The 22,781-nt window shown below is 41.7% G+C and overlaps 1 protein-coding gene across 6 annotated transcripts in view; it reads left to right on the plus strand.

The window, feature by feature from the left end:
* Window positions 1-22,781, plus strand: part of App (amyloid beta precursor protein) — a 229,404-nt gene that overhangs the window by 64,007 nt on the left and 142,616 nt on the right. For all 6 annotated transcript variants that reach the window (XM_057765553.1, XM_057765554.1, XM_057765555.1 and 3 more), the window contains exon 3: window positions 11,087-11,216. In XM_057765553.1, the coding sequence (XP_057621536.1) occupies window positions 11,087-11,216 (130 nt within the window). The remainder of the gene's footprint in view (window positions 1-11,086; window positions 11,217-22,781) is intronic.

Below are 22,781 nucleotides of genomic sequence, written 5' to 3' on the forward strand. Positions count from 1 at the left end.
AGGAAGCGTGGGTGGAGATGATCGCTCATGACTTTTATTGGAGTTAGACATTGCCGACAAGATTCCTTATTGGTGTTTTAGGGTCTCCCTGCCACTCCCCACATTGTAGCTCCTCTCCTGTTATTTGTAATGAATAGCTTTCATTTATAGATCTGAATTATTGTATGTGTTGCTAGAACACATTTCTTTTGCCTTTGTTCCTCCTTTAACTCCATGTTTATATTTTAAATGGCATTGATTGATTTGTTGCTTGAAATGAGAAGGCAAATAATAGTCTTAACAATTTTCTACATCCTCTGCTTACCATTTTGTTAAATTATAATATTTTTGTATTTTTCTAAGTTATAATCTTAAGGTCTGTTCTGTTGCAATAATTCCCATGTCATAGGTTCTTTTCAATGGACTTGTTTACAGTCAATCTTTTCACCAACATTCTAATTCTTATATTACTTACTAGGTCATTACCATTATCATTATTTTGATTGCCTTTGCCTTAAGTAGTCATTGCCAATGAGTTTGCTTAGTACCATAAAGTTGGTCTTTTATTGGCATCCATCATTGCACAGATTTCTTTAAAATATTATGGAAAGACCTGGGGAGATGGCTTGAAAAGTAAATTGCTTGCAAAATTCTACCCCCAGAACTCAATGTAGAAAAGCTAAGTGTGGAGCACAAATGGAATCCATTTTTGGAGAGTTTGAGACAGGCAGCTGGTTAGCCATCTTTCTTGGAGTGTTCGAGGCTAATGAGAAACCCTTTCTCAAGGGGAAAAAATAATAGCTGTATGACACCTGATGATTGACACCCAAAGCTGTCCTTTGGCCATCACCCACACATGGACATATGTGTATATGCAAACACACACACACACACACACACACACACACACACACACGCTCACAAACCATCCCTACTCATTACCAATAACGGGGTTAAATATTTAATGGTATTTTTTTCCTAATAATGGTGAATTTATTTTATGTATGTACTATAATCTCTGTGACTAAAGTACAGATGTTTTAGAAGCAGTCTACTGAGTCAGGGAGGCAGCTGTTAGCAATTTGAGCTTAGGGTAGACAGGAGGAGCTGGACTCATGACTCTGAGACCTCGTTATGACCTTCTGCTAAACCAAATCAACTTTGCTACTAAATATGTTTTTGATTTTGCTTTTTAAAGATGCATTTAACCATTAACTGGTGCTTAGCACAGTGTAGTTTTAATATTGATTCTTTGATGGGTGTCTTAGGTTTTCTATTGCTGGGAAGAGACACCATGACCAAGGCAACTCTTTAAAGGAAAACATTTAATTAGGGCTGGCTTACAGTTTCAGAGGATTTGTCTACTGTCTTCATGGCAGTAAACATGGCAGGTTACAGGCAGATGTGGTCATCGAGAAGGATTGAGAGTTCTATATCTTGATTCTCAGACAACAGAAGGGAACACTCTGTACGGGGTGTTACTTGAAAATGTATGAGACCTCAAAACCTACCTCCACATTGACACACTTCTCCAACAAGCCAACATCTACTTCAACAAAGCCACACCTCCTAATTGTGTTATTCCCTGTGTACCAAGCATTCAAACACAAATCTATGGGGGTCATACCTATTTAGACCATTACAATGGGGAATTAGCTAGTCCATGTCCTTTGCTCTGTCTCATTCCGCTTGACTTATATTTCCTGCCATTGATTTACTTTGAAAATTTTTAGTAGTGGCATTTTGTCCATTTGGTTCCATTAGGTGCTATCTTTGACCTATTCTTGATCAGGGCAAGACTCGGGAGAAAGAGCAATAATTGAATATTTTACTTCTATTCTTAGCTACATAAGAGACCTTGTGAAGTTTGATTGAGAAAATAGTTTTGACAGTATGGTCTAATTTGCATGCTTGTTTTAGCCATGTGTTTATCCAGCCTTCCAAATGTTTGGTACCTATATATTCCCTTCTGTTTCCAAGTATAGTAGTTAGCAGTTTTTCTTCTACACAGACAATGTTGAAGTACATGGCTTGAACTGGGTGTGGTGGTGCACATCTTTATCTCAAACATTAGGGTGGCAGAGGCAGGTGGATCTCTAGGACTTTAAGGCCATCCTGGTTTACAAAGCCAGTTCCAGGACAGCCAAGGCTGTTACACAGCAAACAAGCAAACAAAAAAGATTGATATGTGAATTTAACACAGCTATTTCCATTCCCTAACTTTCTATTCTAGAATTTATTATATAACCAAATATGGGATTCCGAGGAATGGTTATTTCTCTCTTAGTTCTTCTGTAATATGGAAAAAAAATGTTGAAAGACTAAACAGATCTTTCTTGTCAATCTCACAACTTTCAGGGTTGTCCTAGTTGGCTTTCTGCTGCTGTGATAAACAGCAGGGCCCAAAGCAACTTGGCAAGTAAGGGATTTATTTCTGTGTACAGTTCACACTCCATCCGTGAGAGAAACCAAGGCAGGAATCTAGACGCAGGAACTGAAGCAGAGGCCATCGAAGAGCACTGATACTGCTTGGCTTATGTCCAGCTATCTTTCCTATGCAGCCCAGGCCCACCTCCCTACGGATGGTACTGCCCACAGTGCCCAGGGCCCTCCTGTATCGGCTGACAATGAAGAGAAGGGCCACAGCATTCCCTCAGCCAGTGTGATTGAGACTCATTTCAGTGGAAGTTCCCTCTCCTCGAGTTCTTACGTTTGGCTCAGGTCGCCAGCCTAAGCTGACTATGGCAGGAGTGTACCTGTTGCTTTGGTCTTTCAGCTTTGCCAGCTCAAAACTGATCCCAAATCATAAGCACACAATCATTATAGTGTTGCTATTTAAAAGATTTAAGAATTCATATTAAGGCCGGGCGGTGGTGGCGCACACCTTTAATCCCAGCACTCGGGAGACAGAGGCAGGCAGATCTCTGTGAGTTCGAGGCCAGCCTGGTCTACAAGAGCTAGTTCCAGGACAGGAACCAAAAGCTACCGAGAAACCCTGTCTTGAAAAAAAAAATTCATATTAAGTGGGACAGTTTTTTAATAGACAGATCATACTTTCTGTGTATGAGTTATGGGTATGTGTTGTTCATGTAGTAGTCTGTTTAGATTCAAGGATTGCTTGGGACTTAGGGCTAAAAGAGATGAGGTCAATCTAAATATTGTAAAATAAAAAAAAATATAGCAAGAGTGTGTATGTCTTTGTTTGTCTTCTGTTGCTGTGTTAAAACACTGACCGGATCCAACTATGGGAAGAAAAGGTTTATTTCATGTTACACTCCCAGGTCACACTCCATTACTGAGGGAAGTCAGAGCAGAAACTCCAACAGCACCTGAAGCAGAAACCATGGAGTATCACTGCTTACTGGCCTGATCCCCATGGCTTACTGCTCAGTCAACTTTCACAACCCAGGAACTCCTGCCCAAGGGTTGCACCACCCACATCAACCAGCCATCAAGACAGTTCCCCTATGAACATAGGCAGTCAGATCCGGACAATTCCTCCACTGAGTCTCGCTCCTCCCTCGTGACTCTTCGTTGTGTCAAGTTGGCAATAAGAACTAACAGAGAGAAAACTAATATATGAACTAGGCAACGTGTGTACAGCTACCGTTTGTACATATCTATTTTTGTGTCCTGCCTTGCGTGTTTGGCGTCCCCTATTTGCTTTTCCTTTGAGCCCTTTGGAAATGCAATAGCATGTAAGCCAAGCAAAGCTCCTTCACATTTTCCAGCACCAAGTGCGAATGTGTGGCTGTAACTACATGTTAATATGCAGTGTCAGAAGCAGAATCGGGTCAGATTGTTGGGAATCTCACTCTCGCCCAGCATTTTGCCTCCCGCCTCTTGTAAGGCATCCTTGTGAAAACACAGGCCCGCCCTCCTCCCCGACATTGCAGAAGTGTTTCATCAGCTGCGTGTTGCCTCTCAGCACCTCATTAAGTCGCAAGCAGAGACAACTTTTCAGCTTCCATTTCTCTCTCTCAACTAAATGAGATGTTCTGTTTTCTGTATCCCCTCTCATTAGCAGGATTGATGTGGAAAACAATTTAGGATGCAATTTTTCATCAGGTTTCAGCAACTTTAAAGTGTGTCGTTTAAATCTAGAAACAGGATTGTGTTCTCTTCCACACACACACTTTGTCTTGGCTTATGCACCGAAGTTTACGCAGCTGAAAACATACTGTTAATATGGTCACTGCGTGCTTAGAAAAGACACTGACGTTAGCTGTTAATGTTCCTCCTCTGTGAAGTGAGGCAATTGCTCCTGAGAACTGGGTGACATGCTGCCCGGGAAGGGTTTGCAGCGCTGTCTGGCATTAGGAAAACCCTCTGTTATCATATATTTTTGTTTTCTTCTTGAATATATGCTTTCAGAAGTTGAATTGGTCCATTTCAAACATTATCTCATGATCATGCCACCTCTGGATCTTTTCCTAGAAGGGTTTTGTTCTATATAAATGAGGTAGCGGCAGCTCCAGGGACAATATATTAGTTCTGTAAGTCACCACAGGTGTGGTTGCTCCTGCCGTTTACTGACCTGTAGACAAAAATGCCCTGAAGCACCACAAGTTACATGCAGGCTTCTGGTATATACGCTTAAAGTACTACATAGTTCTAACATGAAAGCAAAATAGAAATGTCCTTTAAGATATTACTGCTGTGAACAAAAACACTCTTTCGTCAGCCATATGTTGTTTGTGTTAGTCTATTTTGCCCCAAGTTTCTGTTAGAAGTATTTTATACTACCTCTCTTTAGAAGAACAATATTGGAGGTTATTTTTCTCAAAAAGCTCACAATCCAGTAACTGTTTATAGTAGTGCTTAGAAGAAATAGGCATGTGATGTCCAAAGGGAGCTTAATGCGTATAGAATGTTTCTGCCATGAATATTATCAGACTTTAACCAGAAATAATGCTAAATATTTGTCAGACATTTAGTGTGCTGTCATAGTGTGTGTGTTGGGGCAGGGGGTGTCTCAAACTGCAACCCTTAGCTCCTGCCTTCAAGCGCGCGCACGCACACACACACACACACACATGTTCCAGCAGGATAGATGTCCATGTGGCCAGTTGTCAGTCCCTGAATGAGAGCAGTCATGGGATGAAGTGATCTGATTATGGAAACAAAAGGATTCAAGGAGGGGCACTAGAGCAACCAGCAAATGAAGTTGGCTGTTCCCTTAGTTTCTCTTCAACTATAAGGACCATGAAGCTGATTTTTATTATATTTTCAAGAGAGATACTGAAAAGCGGTATTTCTTTGAATCTGAATGCACTTGCTGTACGTTTCAGAGGCTTGGAGCTCAACTGCTGTGAGTCTCTCGCTCTGCGGCAGCGTTTCTCTCTGCACCTAGTCCTGTTTTACTTCCCTGGATCAACATCATCATCCGGATGCCTAGCCTTGCCTTTGCATGTTTTGCTCTGGCTTATCCTAATGCCCGACCAAGTATCCTTGTCACCAGTGAGAGCCTATATAATTTCAGAACTCTTGAGCAAGAGAATGAAGTTATATTTTGCTTTGATCTGGCACCAGGTAGCTAGAGACAGAGCTATGGAAGTAAAATGGGGTTGCTAAATGCCCTCCACCATGAGGGGATCGTAGGTGAGAATCATTGTACTTAACACAGTGTATTTCTACAGTGACTGCTCCGTAGCTGAGGACCAGTAGGAATTGGGCATAGCTGACTTTTCAAGTAGCTGACACAGGCCTAGCTTTGGCCTTGCTTTAGGCATCTGCAAATATGGTATTTCAAAGACTTGTATTTAAACGTTTACAATTTTTTCTTTTCTTTTATTTGTGTAGCTGTTTTATCTGCATGATAGGTGTGTACACCACATGCATACCATGACCCTGAGTCAGAAGAGGGCATTGGATCCCCCAGAACTCTAGGTAGATTCCAGCCACCGCGATGATACTGGGAATCGAACCTGGGTCTTCTGCAAGATACAAGTGCTCTTAACTGCTGAGACATCTTTCCACACACACCCCCAAGTCCCCTATTTTAATCAAGAAAGCAGCTTCACACACAAAATACTGTAGAAAAGAAAGGAGTGAGACTATGGTTTATTCATGTCCCTTGTACTGTCATTCTAGTAGAACATCATCTGTGACAGTTGTCCCACTAACAATGCGTATTTTGCATGTAAAGTACATGCAAATTACACAAAATACTCGGAAATTGAGGACTGACCCCCAAAGTTATTCTTCAACTTCTACACATGTGACATAGCAGGCATGTGTCAGCGTTGACATACAATTGCATGTGCACACATAATACATAAGTACACACACACACACATGCACGCACACACACACGAAACCCATGGCATTTTTACCTCCTTTATTAAAACTTACTGTGCCACAAGAAAATATTAAATATCGAGCTGTTCCTGTGCTTAAATAGTGATGAAAAGTTAGGAACTTATTTTACAAGGTCATTTATGTATTGTAATTCTTTTAATTTTTTTGTTTTGGGACAAGGTCTCTCTGTGTATCCCTGGTTGCCCAGAAGCTCACTAGCCTCAAACTCACAGAGACCCTCCCAAGTGCTGAGACGGAAGGCATGCATAACCATGTGCACCATTTAACTTTTAATTTTTGACTAAGACTATGATCTCATACATAATCATAAAAATGCATTATTGTCTCTGTAGACTTGTATTGAAACTTTTTAAACAAGCATTCAGACTTTAGTTTTGTAACTTTTAAAATTATAGGTGTTTCATTGTGTGTGTGTGTGTGTGGTTTTGCTTTGTTGGGGTTTGCTCCTTTATCATCAGATTACCTGATTTGTCGTTCAGTACTTCAAAAGAAAATCTGCTCCTTTAATTTTTTTATCATCTTTTTTTTCCTTTAAACAAACTTCCTGGTCTTTAGAACAGCAAAATATTTTTCTCTTAGGCCATTGCAAATGAATAATTCTTCATCCCTGAGTAGTGACCATGTCAGGTTGACATGACTGTGGCCATCCTATTCATTAAGGAAATAGACAGACTACATGGGTTATGCAGCAGTTCAGATTTAATGATCTCCACATCTTCCTGCCATCAGTAAGATGGAGGGAAGTGGACAAGCCCAGAGAGTCACACATGTGTCCTAGATTTTGTGGATAGAATTGGAAATTAATTGTCCGGCTGATCACCATTCGAAGCTCTGGTAGTCTCAAGGGAGAGAGCCACGTGTTCACGGTTTTAGTTTGTCAGTTTGCAATTCTTCCTGCTTAGACACCGGGAGTTGAATAATTTACTGGTCTACTGCACCAGATATTATTCCAGGAATCTGACGATGTCGTGTGAACAGTGGAAGCAAGGAGGCCCCTTTTCTTACCCCTCAGTTTGTAAACATAATTTGTTGGTTTAAATGGAAAAGAAGGAAATGTGGTGTGACTGTCTTTTATAGGGACTTACAGAAAACTGACATCTAAGAAGCTTCGCGGTAGGGTGGCATTTATGAAGTACCAGCTGGAATCCTTTAGAAAAATGCAGTAACTCACACTTTACTGCATAGAAAGTCACGTCCCCCAGGGCGAACTCTCATGCCATCGAGTTTATGACTCGGGAGTGCTGTTCATTTGTGGTCTAATAACCAAGGAAAGGTGGGAGAATTATATTTCTGTACACAAAGCTACTCGCCTTTCATTATACAGAATAAAGCTGTGGGGCTGTAAAATTTTTAGTGGCATTTTCAAGGAGAGCCATGTGGGTGCCTTGAAATGCATGTACCGAGTGTCAAAGATACTTAAGCGCAAAATAGGATGAAGCAAAGATGGCTGTGCCCTTTGAAGCTAAACTGCTGGTTGTGTTTGAAGAACCCAGTGGAGGGCTCTGACTTACAAGTGACAGTCTCTTATTTTTATTTTCTATTGTTTGCGTATTCATGTGGATGTGTGTGTGTGAACAGGCACTACTGTGTGTGTGTCTCTGTGTGTGTGTGTGTGTGTGTGTTCACGCACGTGCAGAAGATTGGACTCAGGCCAGCAGGTGCCTTTATCCACTGCATGTCATAGGTCCTGACATGCATTAGTGTGTGTTCTCCTCACATAACCTCCACCATTAAATTGAGTCCACATGATTACTCTCACCAATGCCTTTTTTTAAAAAAAAAAGTATTCAGTTTTATACTTATATTTATATATTTACCAAAAGAAAAAGCAAAACAAGACAAACAACAAAACAGAAAGGAAGGCAGAGAGATGCTCAGGATCCCTGCCTCGCCTACACACCTCACAGTACAGCTGTGACGAGTCATGAGCCTGTGTGGGCGTGTCCTTGTCACCCACACTCGGTAGCTTGTATTAGGGCTTGCTCTTGGTGTTGTGCCTCTCTGAGTTTGGACAGATGAAATGGCAGTACTTTCATTGTTTCATTAGCTCTATGTGCTCTGTCTTCCTCTCCTGAGACCTGAAGCGTCACTGTCTTCTGTGTACGTATGTGATAATTGCATGCAACTGACATGTGTCAGGTATGTGTGTACAGGGATATATGCAAGTGGGAAGGACAATTTTGAGTTTCTGTCCGTTCTTCAAGAGTCATGCCCTTTGTGTAAGCTTCATCTTATTTTATGTGTAAGAATGTCTTGTCTATTTATATGCACCATGTATGTGTCTAGTGCACACAGAGGTCCCAGGAGGGTGTTGGATCCCATGAAACTGGAGTTAAGGGTAATTGTTAGTCACCCTGTGGTCAAACCCAGTTCCTCTGCGAGAACAACCGCTCTAACCCTCAGCCATCTCTCTAGCTCTATCGCCTTGTGTCATGAAACAGGGTCTCTCTGACTTGGGACTCACAGATTAGGCAAGGTCAGGGAGTCCTGGGGACCTGGCTGTCGCCAACTCCCCAATTACAACTGCTTCCGCACACCCAGGTTGTGAGGATTCACTCAGGTCCTCAAGCTGTGTTACAAGGGCTTTACCCGAACACTAACCTTTCTGCTGCCCCTACAGAGCTGCCTTTTATGAACTATCTGTGATGGATGTAACCTTTATAGACTGGCTATGACTTAATGATAGGCATTTAAGTTTCCTCTGTGTTTCCATAGCTAGAGAACTCTTGGGGGGCACTAAATAATATTTTCTTGTCTAGAATATAGTTTTTAGATTATTTATCCATTTTCACCTTTTCTCAAAGTTTTTTGTTTTGTTTTTCTTCTTGTTCTTTAAAAATACAGATTAAGGTGATCAAGATATAAGCAATATTGTTTTATACTATTTTTCAATTGTTTTTTTAAAGATTTATTTATTATATATACAGTGTTCTGCCTGTATATGTGCCTGCAGGCCAGAAGAGGGCACCAGATCTCATTACAGATGTTTGTGAGCCACCATGTGGGTGCTGGGAATTGAAGTCCAGGACCTCATGGAAGAACAGGTGGTTCTCTTAACTGCTGAGCCTTCTCTCCAGCCCCCTTTTAATTGTTTTTGTCAAGGCAGGATTTCTCTGTGAAACAGCACTGGCTGTCCTAGAATTCACTCTATAGACCTCAAATTCTGTAGCCTCAAACGCAGAGATCCACCTGCCTTTGCCTCCCCAGTCCTGGGATTAAAGGTATATGGCATCCCCGCTGTGTTATACTATTTTGAGAGGATAACAATCAATGGCAAAAATTCACAATGAACAAGATGTTAACATTTTTAATAAAGTCAAGGTCACTTTGATAATCATAAACAAAGTACTTCGTATCCCTAACACACAGGTGGACATGACCCTCTTGCCAAGGAACCTGGTTCTCCTCACTAGTCCTCAGCATTGTACCCACCAACTGGGGCTGTGTCCTTGTGCATGCCCATTTCCAAGCTGCTCATCCCGGTACACTCATAACCCACTTCACCTATGAACGCCTGTGCTTTCAGCCAGCCTAGACCACCATTCTCCCGAGCTGCAGTTGTCCCTGCACCCACTAATCCCACAGCCTCAGTCTTTGGAGTCTTCTGCTCCTGGCTATCATCCACTACAATTCTTTCGTACGTTATAAGTGATTTTGAGGACTCAGTGATTCCTCCAGTACTTCAGTTTCTCACACCCATGATTCTCATTCCCTCCGTGACCTTGACTTCCTTTCTAATCATCTACTCCCTCTGATGGCCATATTTATATTCTTTGCAATTACTGGTAATTGAGGCTTTCCTGAGAGTCTTAATTTTAGTTCTCACACTCTCCCAAGGACTGCTTCTTCCCGGCTCAGTTTCTCTGATATGTCTACAGCAAACCCTTTAGCTCATTTCTGGATTCCAATTCCATTGTCTTACAATCTTTTGACTGTGTCTAATTCCCTTCATGTCCTCACCTTCGCTTCTACATTCACAGCCTTCGGTTGGAGCCATCTGCTTCCTTAATGCCTTTAGTCAGCTACGTCTATTGTTATTTATCTTGCAAATCTGCTCACTTTAGAGGCACATTTTATGTTACTATTTTCTTTCAAATCTCCACTCATTATTATTACATAGAAGTGGTCTGATATTTTGCAAATACATTTTAGTTGATTGAGTTTGACATTTCATTCCAAGTGCTCAGCGAACGGCGTGATTTACGAAGAGCAGCCATCAGCGAGCAAGATAAGTAGTTTGTGACTGAAGAAGGCGCATTCTTGAGTGCCATACTTCAAATGGCCCTCTTGAAGGCTTTCTTAATAAAATATTTTTATGTAAACTACTTTAAGGACAGAAACTGATGTTTGTATGGGAACTGGCTACCTTCCCTGCTCTGGGTATAAAATACTTGTCAGGTAGAGTGGGTTGAAATTCAGTTAAGATGATATCCTCGAGTGTATCAATAGCTGTGTTCCTTTAAAACACTACAAGCCATGGTCTTCAATGGTCTGTTTATTTTGCATAGAGGATGACCTCATGCTTCCAAGAGTCTCTGCTCGTCCACGTTTCTACTTTGTCTCCTCTGGACACTGTCTGCATGGGCAGTTTAAATGCAAAGCACTAGGCACTGCCAGTCAGCCCTTTTTTCCTTACACTGATGCTCTTGTTTGGCTAGAGCCGAGCAGAGCAACTTGGCTCTCAGGGGATAACGGGACCTTTTAATGGCAGTGGAGGTCCAGCAGGTGCGTGTGCTTGCCAGGCTTTGCCGTGAGTAATGGTTTCCCCTTCTCTTGTGCTCCGTAGGTCTACCCTGAACTGCAGATCACAAACGTTGTGGAAGCCAACCAGCCAGTGACCATCCAGAACTGGTGCAAGCGGGGCCGCAAGCAGTGCAAGACCCACACCCACATCGTGATTCCCTACCGCTGCTTAGGTGAGCCAGCCAGCCTTCCCACAGTTGGTGCTGATGGGGGATGTTCTATAAGGTCATGTGCATATGCGATACCTTCAGCATGCTGCCACCATCTTATTGTTGGCTGCGTATCTGTGCATTTCATATCTGCAGATTCATCCGAACATGGGGGAAAATAACTGAGAAACAAACACCAAACAATACTGTATCTGTACTTGTGTTTCATTTATATTGCATGAGATATTATAAGTATATAAGGAGAGGTTTATTTGTTGCTTTATTATTTATTGTGGTGCTTGAGAATAAATATAGGACTTTATATAGGCGAGGCATGCATAATACCACTAATGTGTATCTCACAAACCTGGGAGAGGCAGTTTGAAGTATAAAAGAGGTTGTATGTAGGTTATAGGTAAACACTGTGTCATTTCCTATGAGACTCGGAGTTTTATTGTCCACAACGCCCACATCTACTGAGTGAGAAACATCTGGTGGTGGAGCCCTAGAGTCTCACAAGCTGTTCCGTTCCCATTTTTCGCTGTCCAGTTTCACCAATGGCAGGCCTGGTGTATTTCTTCCCAGGATTTCACAGAAGAAAGAAAGTGAAGTTCCTCCTCTCACTAATTCCTCAGGAAGCCCTTTCCTAGAGCACCCTTTGTTTCTGAAGTTGCAAATGGTCATGAAATGTGTTTGATTGTTTTGTTTTCTTCTTACTCATATCAAACTGGAGGAAACGGCGTGGTCACAAAGGAAGGCTCATAATCTTGCACTAACTCCAAATTTTACTTTCATTTTTCTCTTAAAATTCGAGTCATCCTTGTCTTTTGGGAACACTGCCTTAAGTTCATTTTCCATCGTGTGCCTCTTCTTAGCTGCCATTTCATGGGAACAAGCCTGGTAGTGGTAGCCCTATTTGATTTGACAAATTTCCATAAGCGTTTCCCGTTGTTATTAATTAGTAAGAAGGCTGTAAATAAGGATGTAGAAAGTATAGACAAATATTGATAACTTCTTATAAAGCCTAAAAGGAATCTCTGATAGAATGTCCCAGCTCCTTTTCTAGGTACAAGGCAGTGGGTTTGAGCCCAGACACTTTAGCAGCAAGGGCTCCAGGCCAAACTTTGCGGATACAGCTCCTAGAGATTCTAGAGATGCGCACAGATAGCATTTGTTTAGCAGTGGATTCCACAAGAGCATCCTGCAGGCTGGTGGGATGACTTTGTGGGTAAGAGTACTAGCTGCTCTTCTGAAGAACCTAGGCTAAGTTCAGTTCCTAGTACCCAAGTCAAGTCAGGCGAAGCACAGTCGCTTGTTAACCCTCTAGCCTTGTAGCCTTCAAGGGCACTTTCACTCAAATTCACATCCTTCCCATATATATATATATATATATATATATATATATATATATATATATATATATGAACATGCTGATTTCTATTTCTTTGTGCATGTAGTTTGAGAAATCAACGGAAAACATGGGAGTGGGGCATTAGAATGAAGATCTCACCTGCATTTTATATCCAGTGAGTTAATAATGAAGGCAGCATTGACCAGATTCTTAGTCTAATAATGGTCTGTGCATTTTCTTCCTCTTCCTTCTTCTTTTAATGCCTTCTAAGGCCCTAAGCTCTTTACTGTATGGTTGATAAATAGAGAATTAATAGGAGAATATAAAGTGAATAAGGTTCAGATACTAATCTGAACTAAATCCAGACCTCATGCTGTGGAGCTTCCGCAAGAAGCCAAATTATACCATGAACACACAGGAGCCACACTGATAAAGCTTGTTATATCGCTTAGGGGAACAGTCTCACTAATTTGCCTCTGACACTAGTTTCATCTAGCAAACACCAGTTAGTAATGACAGTGTCCTGTCCTCAGCTCTTACCCCTAACTATTCTAGAACCATTTCACTTGTTGAGAGTTATAGAGATGGACAGGACAGACAGGGGAAAGGGAAAATGGGTAAGTGACTCTCAGTCGTGCGAGAGACCCTGTGAAAAACTGAGGAAGATTGAATTCCCTTCTGCCTCTGTGGCCAGATTTCTCTTTTATCTTTTGAATAGAGTCTGAACTCCTTTGATGTTGAAGTACATAATTCAGGGAGGCAGGCCACTTGTGACATGCTCAGGAAATTTCTCAGGTCTGGCTCAGCATCTGATATGGAATGAGCACTCTGACACTAACCGTTCCTGACTGCTAATAGACTAGATAATCATTAGATATTCCCAGCAGGCATCTGGCCTGTTTGAATCTTTTATTGTGTTTCTCATCTTATAAGTCCCCAGCCTTTTCCCATTGGACCTGAAATAGACAGTTAGTTGACAGGCAAAGCACACCCGTTTCTTGCTTTGTCAGTGAGTTTAGATTAGAATTAAGAGATATGACATTGTCTGTTTCTTGGGCAGTCGCAAATTTTCTAGATGTCTCAAATGTAAGTACTACAGAAGGCATAAAAATATTGCTAATATGTGTATGCACGGTATGTCTCCAATTTTGAGAAAAAGAATTAAAGAGGGTACATAACTCATGTACATATTGTTTGCATGAATATTGTAAGTTGTAACTCTTTTAGCCTTAATTCTCCAAGTCTTTTTTTCCTTTTTCCCCTGACTTCTTGATTTCTCCTTTATCTCTGTGTCATGTCCTTAGTAATTGCATAGGGTAACCACTGGAATAGTTACTCACAGTTACACAGGGTTACTCCGAGATCCTCCTACACAAGGGAGAATGTCAGTCACCAGAGAGGTTAGATTTTTTTGATATAAGTCACACAGCTGCAGTGTATTCAGATCAGGACCAGAGCCCACTATTTTTTCATTCATCATCAGTATTCTTTGTGATTTTTTTTTAAAAAAAGTATTAGAATAACTATCCACTTGCTATATAAATTCAAATCATGTAAGAAAGGTTGTGAGTTTGAAACAATAAATGTTAAAATTCTACAATAGTATTGTATTGATAAAGGCAGCAATGCTGACCTTTGGTACCGTATAAATTGGAGCAGTAAAGTCTTCTGATAATGACAGAGGTAATCAGTGCCTTTTTTTTCTTTAAAAATTGCTCCTGAAACAAAGAATTATTGTTTAATCTCAATCTAAGAACTCTCTGAAACCTCCAACTGTATCCAAATATATACTTTAGACAAAGGAGAGATTTACTAAAGTTTATTCCCAGAAAGATGTGACCTAAAAGCAAGAGTAAGATTGTCTTACGCATTGCTGTATTGAAATTCAAAACATTCCAAACAAATCTTGAGAAAAATGCCTGTCATTCCTGGCATGCATCCTCCTGACCTCCGTCTCCTATGAAGGACCCAGCAGGGCACTAGCTGAGTTCTCCCTACACCCTGTGTTTGTTTGCCTTGGAGACTTGCTCTGCAGTGTCTTCTATTGCTTATGGGATGGGGGAAGTGTATCATGTTGCCTTTGACACTTTTCTCCCATGGCATAGATGGCTACCCTTGGGAGCGTGCTGGCCTTCTCATTTCACTTTTTGTTTTTGATACTTCTAGAACCAGAGTATAGGATCTGACTTGATCTTGCAAACATCTTATCATGTACCATGTCGAGCTGAAAGCGTGTTATCTCATAACTCAGGGAGGTGGTGGGTTTCCTGTCAAACCCTTTCCATGCGAATGACTTCTCTCTTCGTGGTATGGTGGATCCATTATTGAAGCTGGCTAACCGGCTAACAATGGCACAATATATTGCCCAAGATAAACCACTGTTGATTCCACAGAATCAGAACATCGTTCATAGTGTAATAGAAGAGAAATTAGAAGTTGGGGAGCTAGAATGTGATCTGCCAGTATGCCTCTGTTGCTAAGAGATACCCCAAATGTGTAGGTAGTCATAACCTTGCTCAGAATGAGAAGTTAAGAGGTTTTATTCTCTGAATTTTGAACTTTATAGCTTTAACATTTTAGGACAAATCTGCCTTGCTTTCTAGGTGTCTCCTTCTTTGAATGACTATATAGCCTTCTTGATCTTTTTTAAGTTAAGAAATATGTATTCAGTTACCTGACAGATAATGGTCCTGTAGCTCTTCTGTTGAACTTATGCTGAATAAGTTTTGTTGTTGTTGTTATTTTTTAAGCACATCAGCCAATGATAAAATATTTAAGAACATTAAATACATGTCACCAAAGTGTGAAAGTAAGCAAGAGTATGGAATGACATTTGTGTTAGACCTTATGGATCCTGTAAATGCCCAGAAATCCAATCATGGGACTCTAGAGACTTCACATATTTCAGTTTTAATAAATATGATGAGTTAGGTCTGCATGCCCTCCTGAGAGATCTACAGAGTACTCATTCATACACCACCTTTTACTTGTTTTAAAGCTAAGATTTCTAGCAAGACTACTGAAATTGAATTAGCAAAGATATTATACTTGATATTAGACTGATAAATACTGTTGGCTAGGATAGAGGGGTGGTATTTTAGGCTTTTAAAATAATTATCCAAAAATAGCATTAAGAATACAAGAAATGACAAGATGATAACAGTGAATCTAAAACCCAATTAAAAGGCATTTTAATAACAGTATCAGTGGGCACTGTGGTCGAGCATGGTGGTGCATGTCTTTAACCCCAGCACTCAGGAAGCAGAGGCAGGCAGATTTCTGTGAGGTCTATGCCAATCTCGTCTACATGATGAGTTCCAGGACAGCTAGGGTTACAATGTGAGACACTGTCTTGGAGGGAGGAAAAAGAAAGAATGCTGTGACATGTTCAAATATAGGTGCCGGGCACAGAAAGCTCTCGATACTTTTCTGCAGATCTTGTCATGACAGTCACCCAGTGGCTCATTAAGTGTTCTGTTGTTTTTTTAACACACCCCTTGGTGAATTTCAGCTCTTCCTGGTGATGTGTCCCAAGGGACCCCCTTCTCCCTGGCCCTTCTTCGCTCTTCCTGTCAGTGAGCCTTCAGCTTTGACTTTGACCACTAATGGAGAAAGAAAGTCCCAGAGCAGCAGCTGTGCAGCAGCCCGGAGTGCAGCAACTGCAGATTGCAGGAGAGTGGGAGATGGCCCAGATGCGGGACGCTTGAGGGAGGGATGACCCTGACTACCTGCTGCGGTCTCCCCGCCTGGCCTAGTGTGCCTGTGAGATCCTCTCACAGAGTTATAGTACGGATGAAAGCATAGAAAATGAAGCAAATTTTAAAGTATAGGCTTGCATTAGTTTTAGCAGAAGAAGTACAAAGCATTGAAAAGAAAACCAACAAAAGTTATTTTATGAAATATCAGATATCAGTGTGTAACAGTTTTGTCTACTGTGTCACTGGTCAGGTTGCCATCAGCTGACAAGGAGAAGGCTCTTGGTGTAGCTCAGTGCATAGTTGTTTGGCCCCATTGTTTTGGGCCTTGTGGTGAGGTAACACATGGTGATGGGATTACATGGTAGAGCCAAACTACTCACCTCATGGCCAGAAATGAAAACAATAATGGAAGAGGAGGAAGCTGGGACCTGGTGTCACAGTTCTCTCTGAGGGCAAACCCACCAATAACCTCTCTCCCTCCCCTCCTCCAGCCTCCATCTCTCAAGAATTCTACCACCTCGTTAGTTCTTGTCTCTTTGGGGAGATAGTGAAGATGTGAACATCACTGTCTGTCTTGGTGCTGGTACCATCCAAGGCCGTGCTGGTAGTAATGTTGGGGAGTAGGCAAGGCAGTAAGACTAAGCATGGTATCTTCTCTCACAGCGGGGAGACCTAAGGTGGAGAGTTCACAAAAGTAGGCGTTTATCCAAGTCACCATCCACTTGTTCGTTTGCACGCCTACCGATCCTTTTTCTCACCCAGCCCGCCTCCGCATGTATGTCTTCTTCCTCTGGGGGCTCAATGGGTTTCCTAGGTTGCTTAAAAGAGCATGGATAAGGGCTTGATAGCAGGAGCCTTACCAGTGGCCACATCTCACCTTCCAATTTTAATAGCAAACAACTAAGAGGTAGCTATGTGTCAGGAACGTATTACATCAGTGAGTCTGCGAGTCTGCTTAGGGAAAAGAATAATTGTAGAGCTATATTAGGAATAAACACTTTATGGTGCAGAAGATTAACAATGCTTTCTTGCGATGCTTTTGCATTTGGAGATAATTGGTTTCTGTGTGAAATGTAAGCTCTGTGTTGATTGGGTCTTTTGTTCGTTCACTGAAAACCCCCCAGAGCTTAGAATATGTCATAGCGCTTAGTTCCCACTTGTCAGGATGTGTTGAAAGAATGAATTGAGGAAAGGGAACAGGAGTCTCCTGAAAGGCAAAAGACACGGAGCCGGGGTTTCTCCTGCCAAACACTTCCTAAGGTGACAGCAGGGGTCATTTACCTTATGTCATCCGTGCCGATCAAGATAGAGAGTGTATTTAGTATTAGTGTGATTACAGTCAGCATGCTAGGAAGTCCCCTGTGTTGTGCCAGCTGAATGACTAGAGCTAGCTCGCCCTTGTTTTTATAAAGACCTTTGCCCTTCTGACTGTGTGATTTCCTTTATTAGCAACATCTAGACTTCTCATGTTTTCTTTGTTCTCCGGAGAACCCCCGGCCCTCACTTCAGTGTCCGGGTTCCATGTATCTCTTGAACGTCCATTCTTGTCCTCTCCTTCACGGTTCTGCTTCCCCATGTGGTGGTTACAGGTCCCATGATCCCTCCACAGTCAGGCATCATCAGAGTCTGTCTCCTCAGCCCCAGTTATCTGTGGCATCCGCTAGTTCTCTGAGCATATTTCTGTCCTTGTTCTGTCCAGTGCCGTCAAATTCTGTTGGCTGTGGCCTGCTTCCCATGTCCTTGCCTTGCTCTTTTTTTTTTTTTTGTGAATTCTTTCTTTCCCTGTTTTCCATCTCAGGCCCATGGTTTTTGTCAGTTCAGAACTCCTAAATACTGATGAGTTTCGCCAGCACCTCTTCCTGTTTGTTCATTGTAGACAGCGCACTAGCTCCCCAGGGAATTCCATCCATGCAGTGCTTTCCCTAAGGCTGGCCTGAGTTATTATGTCCAAGGCCAGGTTTCTTGGGGGGAAAACTCTCAGATTCTGTGTGACCTCTGGAGTACTGGTTCATAGGTTAATTTGAAATTTCAGGAAAGGTATATATGAATACATGGTGGGTAGCAGATAATATAACTCAGAGATCGACTACTTGCCTGCCATGAGTGAGGTCCTGGGTTCAAGCTCTGGCATTTTCAAACAAAACAGCACCAATATATGATGAATTTGATATTCTTAGATTAAATATCGTGTTTAAACAGTATGCTATTTTTATCAGTTAATTTATTGCTAAATACCAGATGGAATGATTAAAATCTGTCACAGGCAAAAGAGTAGAGTTATTCTCAGCCTCCTGAAGAATTTATATGTATTTTTGTGTGTGTGTGTGTGTGTGTGTGTGTGTGTGTGAGAGAGAGAGAGAGAGAGAGAGAGGTGCATGTACATGCCCCAACCTTGTTTCCTTTCCTTTATCAAAGTCTCTTGGACTCTAGGTTCCTTGCATAAGAACTAATTAGATCTCTGTAAACTAGGAGCCCTGTTGCCAATAGCAAGCTTGCATGTGCTGATTTTTAAGTGGTGCTGTGCAATTAAGCACATTCTTAAATTTTGAATCCTAAAAAGCATTTTGGATAATTCAATTTAAATATAAGATTTGTTGCCAAGTACCTCTTTAAAATATAGGTGTAGTCCCTATTTTAGAATTACATTATTCTGTAAGGAGAACTTAGGGTTATACTAAAACTAATAACTAGGGACCAACAATGTGCTTCAGTGGATAGAGGTTCCTGTGCACACACAGCCTGGGAAAGCTGAGCTCAATACCCAGATCCTGGAGAGAAAACATTTAAGAGTCCTAGCTGGGAAGAAGAGAGTTAAGTCATCTGCATGCACAATGCCAGAAGGCTGCCTACTGTAGGAATGCCAACTAGAATTGCCTAATGAGTCAAGAATTATAAATGCTTAAAATTCAGGAAAACACACATATGACCTGTTATTTATTGTTGTAGTTGAATGTTCTGGTGACATGGGACTTGTTATCAAAGTTACCCTTTGTACTCGCTTGGCTTTTCAGACATCAGATCTGCTTTTCCAAAGAGATGGGCTCCTGTGTAATGCTTGTACCGTACAAGTTTCCAGGGACCTATGTACATAGACATCCCCCCTGCCCTAGAAACTGAAGAGCCATGGCTAGGAGAGAGCTAATTAGTTAGAATATTACTCCGGGATGAAGATGTGTAGTCTGTCATGTGACATGAGTCAGGTCAAGAGGAGGAAGTGACCTTTGGCTTCGTTTTCCTTCCTGGTGAGTGACCTTAAGGACCATTTCATGTAACTTAAGCTGCTTTAAGCTTAGGTCATGGAGCTCTTAGAGCAGGCTAACAGGAATGCTGTTGGAAGGTCTGCCTCAGTCACACTTTTCTTCGAAGATGCTGCTAGCTGTTTGTAGTTTCCCTCAACATTTTTCCAAAACCACAACATTTTGGAATTAAAAAAAAAAAAAAAACTCAGATCCTAAGGACAACTTTCTTGCAATGTGAGTTTTAACTACTGTTATTGTTTTAAAGGAAGTCAGAAATCACACTATTTGAAGGGGTACCCCCTTTAGTTGTAAGTCTTAATCACATAGTGTCCTTTTTTCTAAATGTTTAACATAAAACAAGAGATTTCAAATCTTCAAACTCCCTTCTTGAGTCTTCCTATTTTGAGAAACGATTTAAGGACATTTAAGGGCTTGGTGTCTGCTTGCCCAGAATGCTCTTCAAAATATCTGCTCCCTGGAGACGTAAACCAAAGTTAGTCTTTTCAGGTGGCTTCGGTTTGTTGACCTGGAAGACTGTGGGGGTAATGAAATGGACTTTGGCACTGTTCCGCTGCTTTCTGGTTGAGTACCCAGCCTGGAAAGGAAGGCGTGGCTGGCCATGTCCAAAGGGGAGCACGGATGGAGTGGGCCGCATGAGCACACCTTCACGTGATGCCTCGCTTCGGCTGATGGGAGTTCTAAACTGCCGCATCCATCAGTGTGTCGCAGCTGGATATGATGCATATTTAAATGATTTTTGCATATTCAAATGATTTTGCATCCAAACAACTGCATTCATTCTCTGCCTGGTGTGTAAAAACTGAGTGACACTTGAGCTCGCTCTCAAAGGAACAGACATTTTCATTATCAAATTCGGCCAAGCGGAAAGCGGCAAAAGGAGCAGGAGTCTGTTTCTGTCTTTGATTCAACTTGTGGTGATAAAAGATTATTAGGTTGAAGAAGGGCCTCATTTCATGTTGCTGTGTGACACAACATTTCAGCTCACTAGGAAATAGTTTTTCTTAGTCAGGTGTTGAGTTCAGAGCCAACCAGAAGTCTCAAATGATCCATATCCCTTTAACTCATTATAGATAATGATCCATATCCCTTTAATTCACTATAGATATCCCTGGGGCCTTTGAAGAGAGTGAAGTTCTAGTTATATATTAATATTCTATATCCTATTTATTCTTAAAAGTCATTATTTATCACTTGATAAAGCTTCCCTTCTGGCTTTAGTTCTGTTAGTAGAGATTCCCCATCCTGCTTAGATTATATTTGCATCAGTAGGTGTAGACATATAACTCACTTATCATCATAAAACACCGCATTAGAGAAGTGGATCGGAATCCTCCAGGGGGATTTGCTGCTAAAGCATAGTTAGGGATCTACCTTTTGAAGCCTTAATATAATTATTTCTTGCCCAGCCTCCCTTTGTAGAAGTCCAGAAATTCATTTATTTCAGCTCTCTGATGATAAACTCCAGAGAATTGATTTACAATAATGAACCTAAGCCTTGTCTACAAATCTGAGTGGCATTTCAAAGACCAGACTGTCGCAGTAACAAAAAGAGGTTTCCATTTATCTGGGGGTGTGTCCCCCTTGAAAGGATAAAGGGTAATTTCTAAAAGATATTTTTCTAAAGAACTTGATGCACCATGATAGCCTGCTGTATTTTTAATTCTACTAGTGACTGTGTTGCATATCCTTAGGTATGCTGCTGGTGTGACAGTGAGTCCTGATTCTCTTTTCTGCGCTTCAGCAGGGATCTGAAAGCCGTCTGTAGTGTTCTGTGCCCAGTTAAATGCTGTGTCAGCTTCAAGTGGTGTGGCCCAATTTCTTCGTAGTTTCTTTTGTTAAGTACTGTGACTTTCTTTCTTTCATTCTCTTCTGTAAGTAAGAAAACTGGGCCATTGTTCTTTGTGTACAGTCATGAGATTTGAAAAGTTGGTTGGACAACCAGATTCTAAAGTACGTTTCAATGACCTCCGTGTAGACGGGCGGGTCTAGCAATGAATAGAACTGCCCAGTGAAAGGTCAGCCTTGGAAGATTAAGTAGGAAAGGTTGTTGAATCCTTAAGAATGGCCAGTATACCTGAGTGACAATGGAAGAGGAAACACAGAACAGAAGACAGCCTTTAGGTAATTAGAACTATTAAAAGATGGGGAAGTGGGAGAGAAAGAAAAAGCCTAAGGTAGAAAATAGAGAACCAGCACTCTTTGCACAGGGGAGGCAGGTGGAGAAGACAAAAAATAAGGAAGACAATGGTGGAGTAGCCTGGTCAGGGATTTGCTGTTGACCTTGAAAGAACAGCTGTTGATTGCAGCCTGCAGGCATTGGGCCAGGTGGAAAGGGTTGGGAAGAGTGAGGCAGGGACTGCAGAGTGATGGGCCAGAGCCCAGCAGCAGCTCCCCAGTTCAAGTGCCTCTTTCAGTCTTGATTATAGCCTGCCTCACACAGGGGTTTCCGAATAAGGCATATGGAAGAGCATGCTGTGTGCACTTACTTCCTGGTGTGCTTTAAGGATTTGCTAATGACTGGTGGTTGTCTTGCCTCCCTGTACCTCAGTCTGGTTGGCCTTCTGTGAGTAATTAAGTGGTTTTTGTTGTTGTTATTGTTTTTGTTTTTTCTTTTTAAAGAACCACATATAATTCTAATTAACTACATCTTTTAAAAAAATCTATGTGGTTTTGAAATTTTTTAATGAGGTAGAGAAAAGGAAAGTGTTGGAGGAAGAAAGCAAATGGGGAAGATGTTTGTGTTTGCAAGAAGCAGCACAGTTTAGCAGGGTGTCCCTGCAGTGTCTGCTTTACAGCTCCTAGGAGACGAGACCGAATTTAACCCAAGGAGGCTGAGACCTGAAGGAAGCTGTCCTTCGGTTCCCACGACTGAATTAGTCACATATCCATAAATACAAAATATAGCAGCAGAACTGTCGAAAATGCAGTGGGGAAGGAGGGCCGTTTGCTGACAAACAAGGCTTAGGTAGTAACAAAAGGAATTCTGGAGGTGGCCCTCTCAGTGCTGAAAATGTACAGTATGCTCACATCCTGAGTAAAACGGAGCAGTTCCCGAGCCTTGGGCTTTTCATGTTCTCTCATAACCTCTGCCTGTCCTCATTTAACTCACTGGTCCTCGGGAGAAATTCCTGGTCTGTAAAACGTGATGCAAAGTCTGCTGTGCTCACTGCTGGCCACCACACATGGTTACACAGCATGGAGACATAGCTAGTCCAGAGAGCTCTGCAGGTGTAAAGGGACACCATGTGTAGAGGGGTGGAGTGATGGGAAAATACAGCGT

The sequence above is a fragment of the Chionomys nivalis genome, chromosome 3 (genome assembly GCF_950005125.1).
Source record: "Chionomys nivalis chromosome 3, mChiNiv1.1, whole genome shotgun sequence".
In the NCBI taxonomy this organism is placed as follows: Eukaryota; Metazoa; Chordata; class Mammalia; order Rodentia; family Cricetidae; genus Chionomys; species Chionomys nivalis.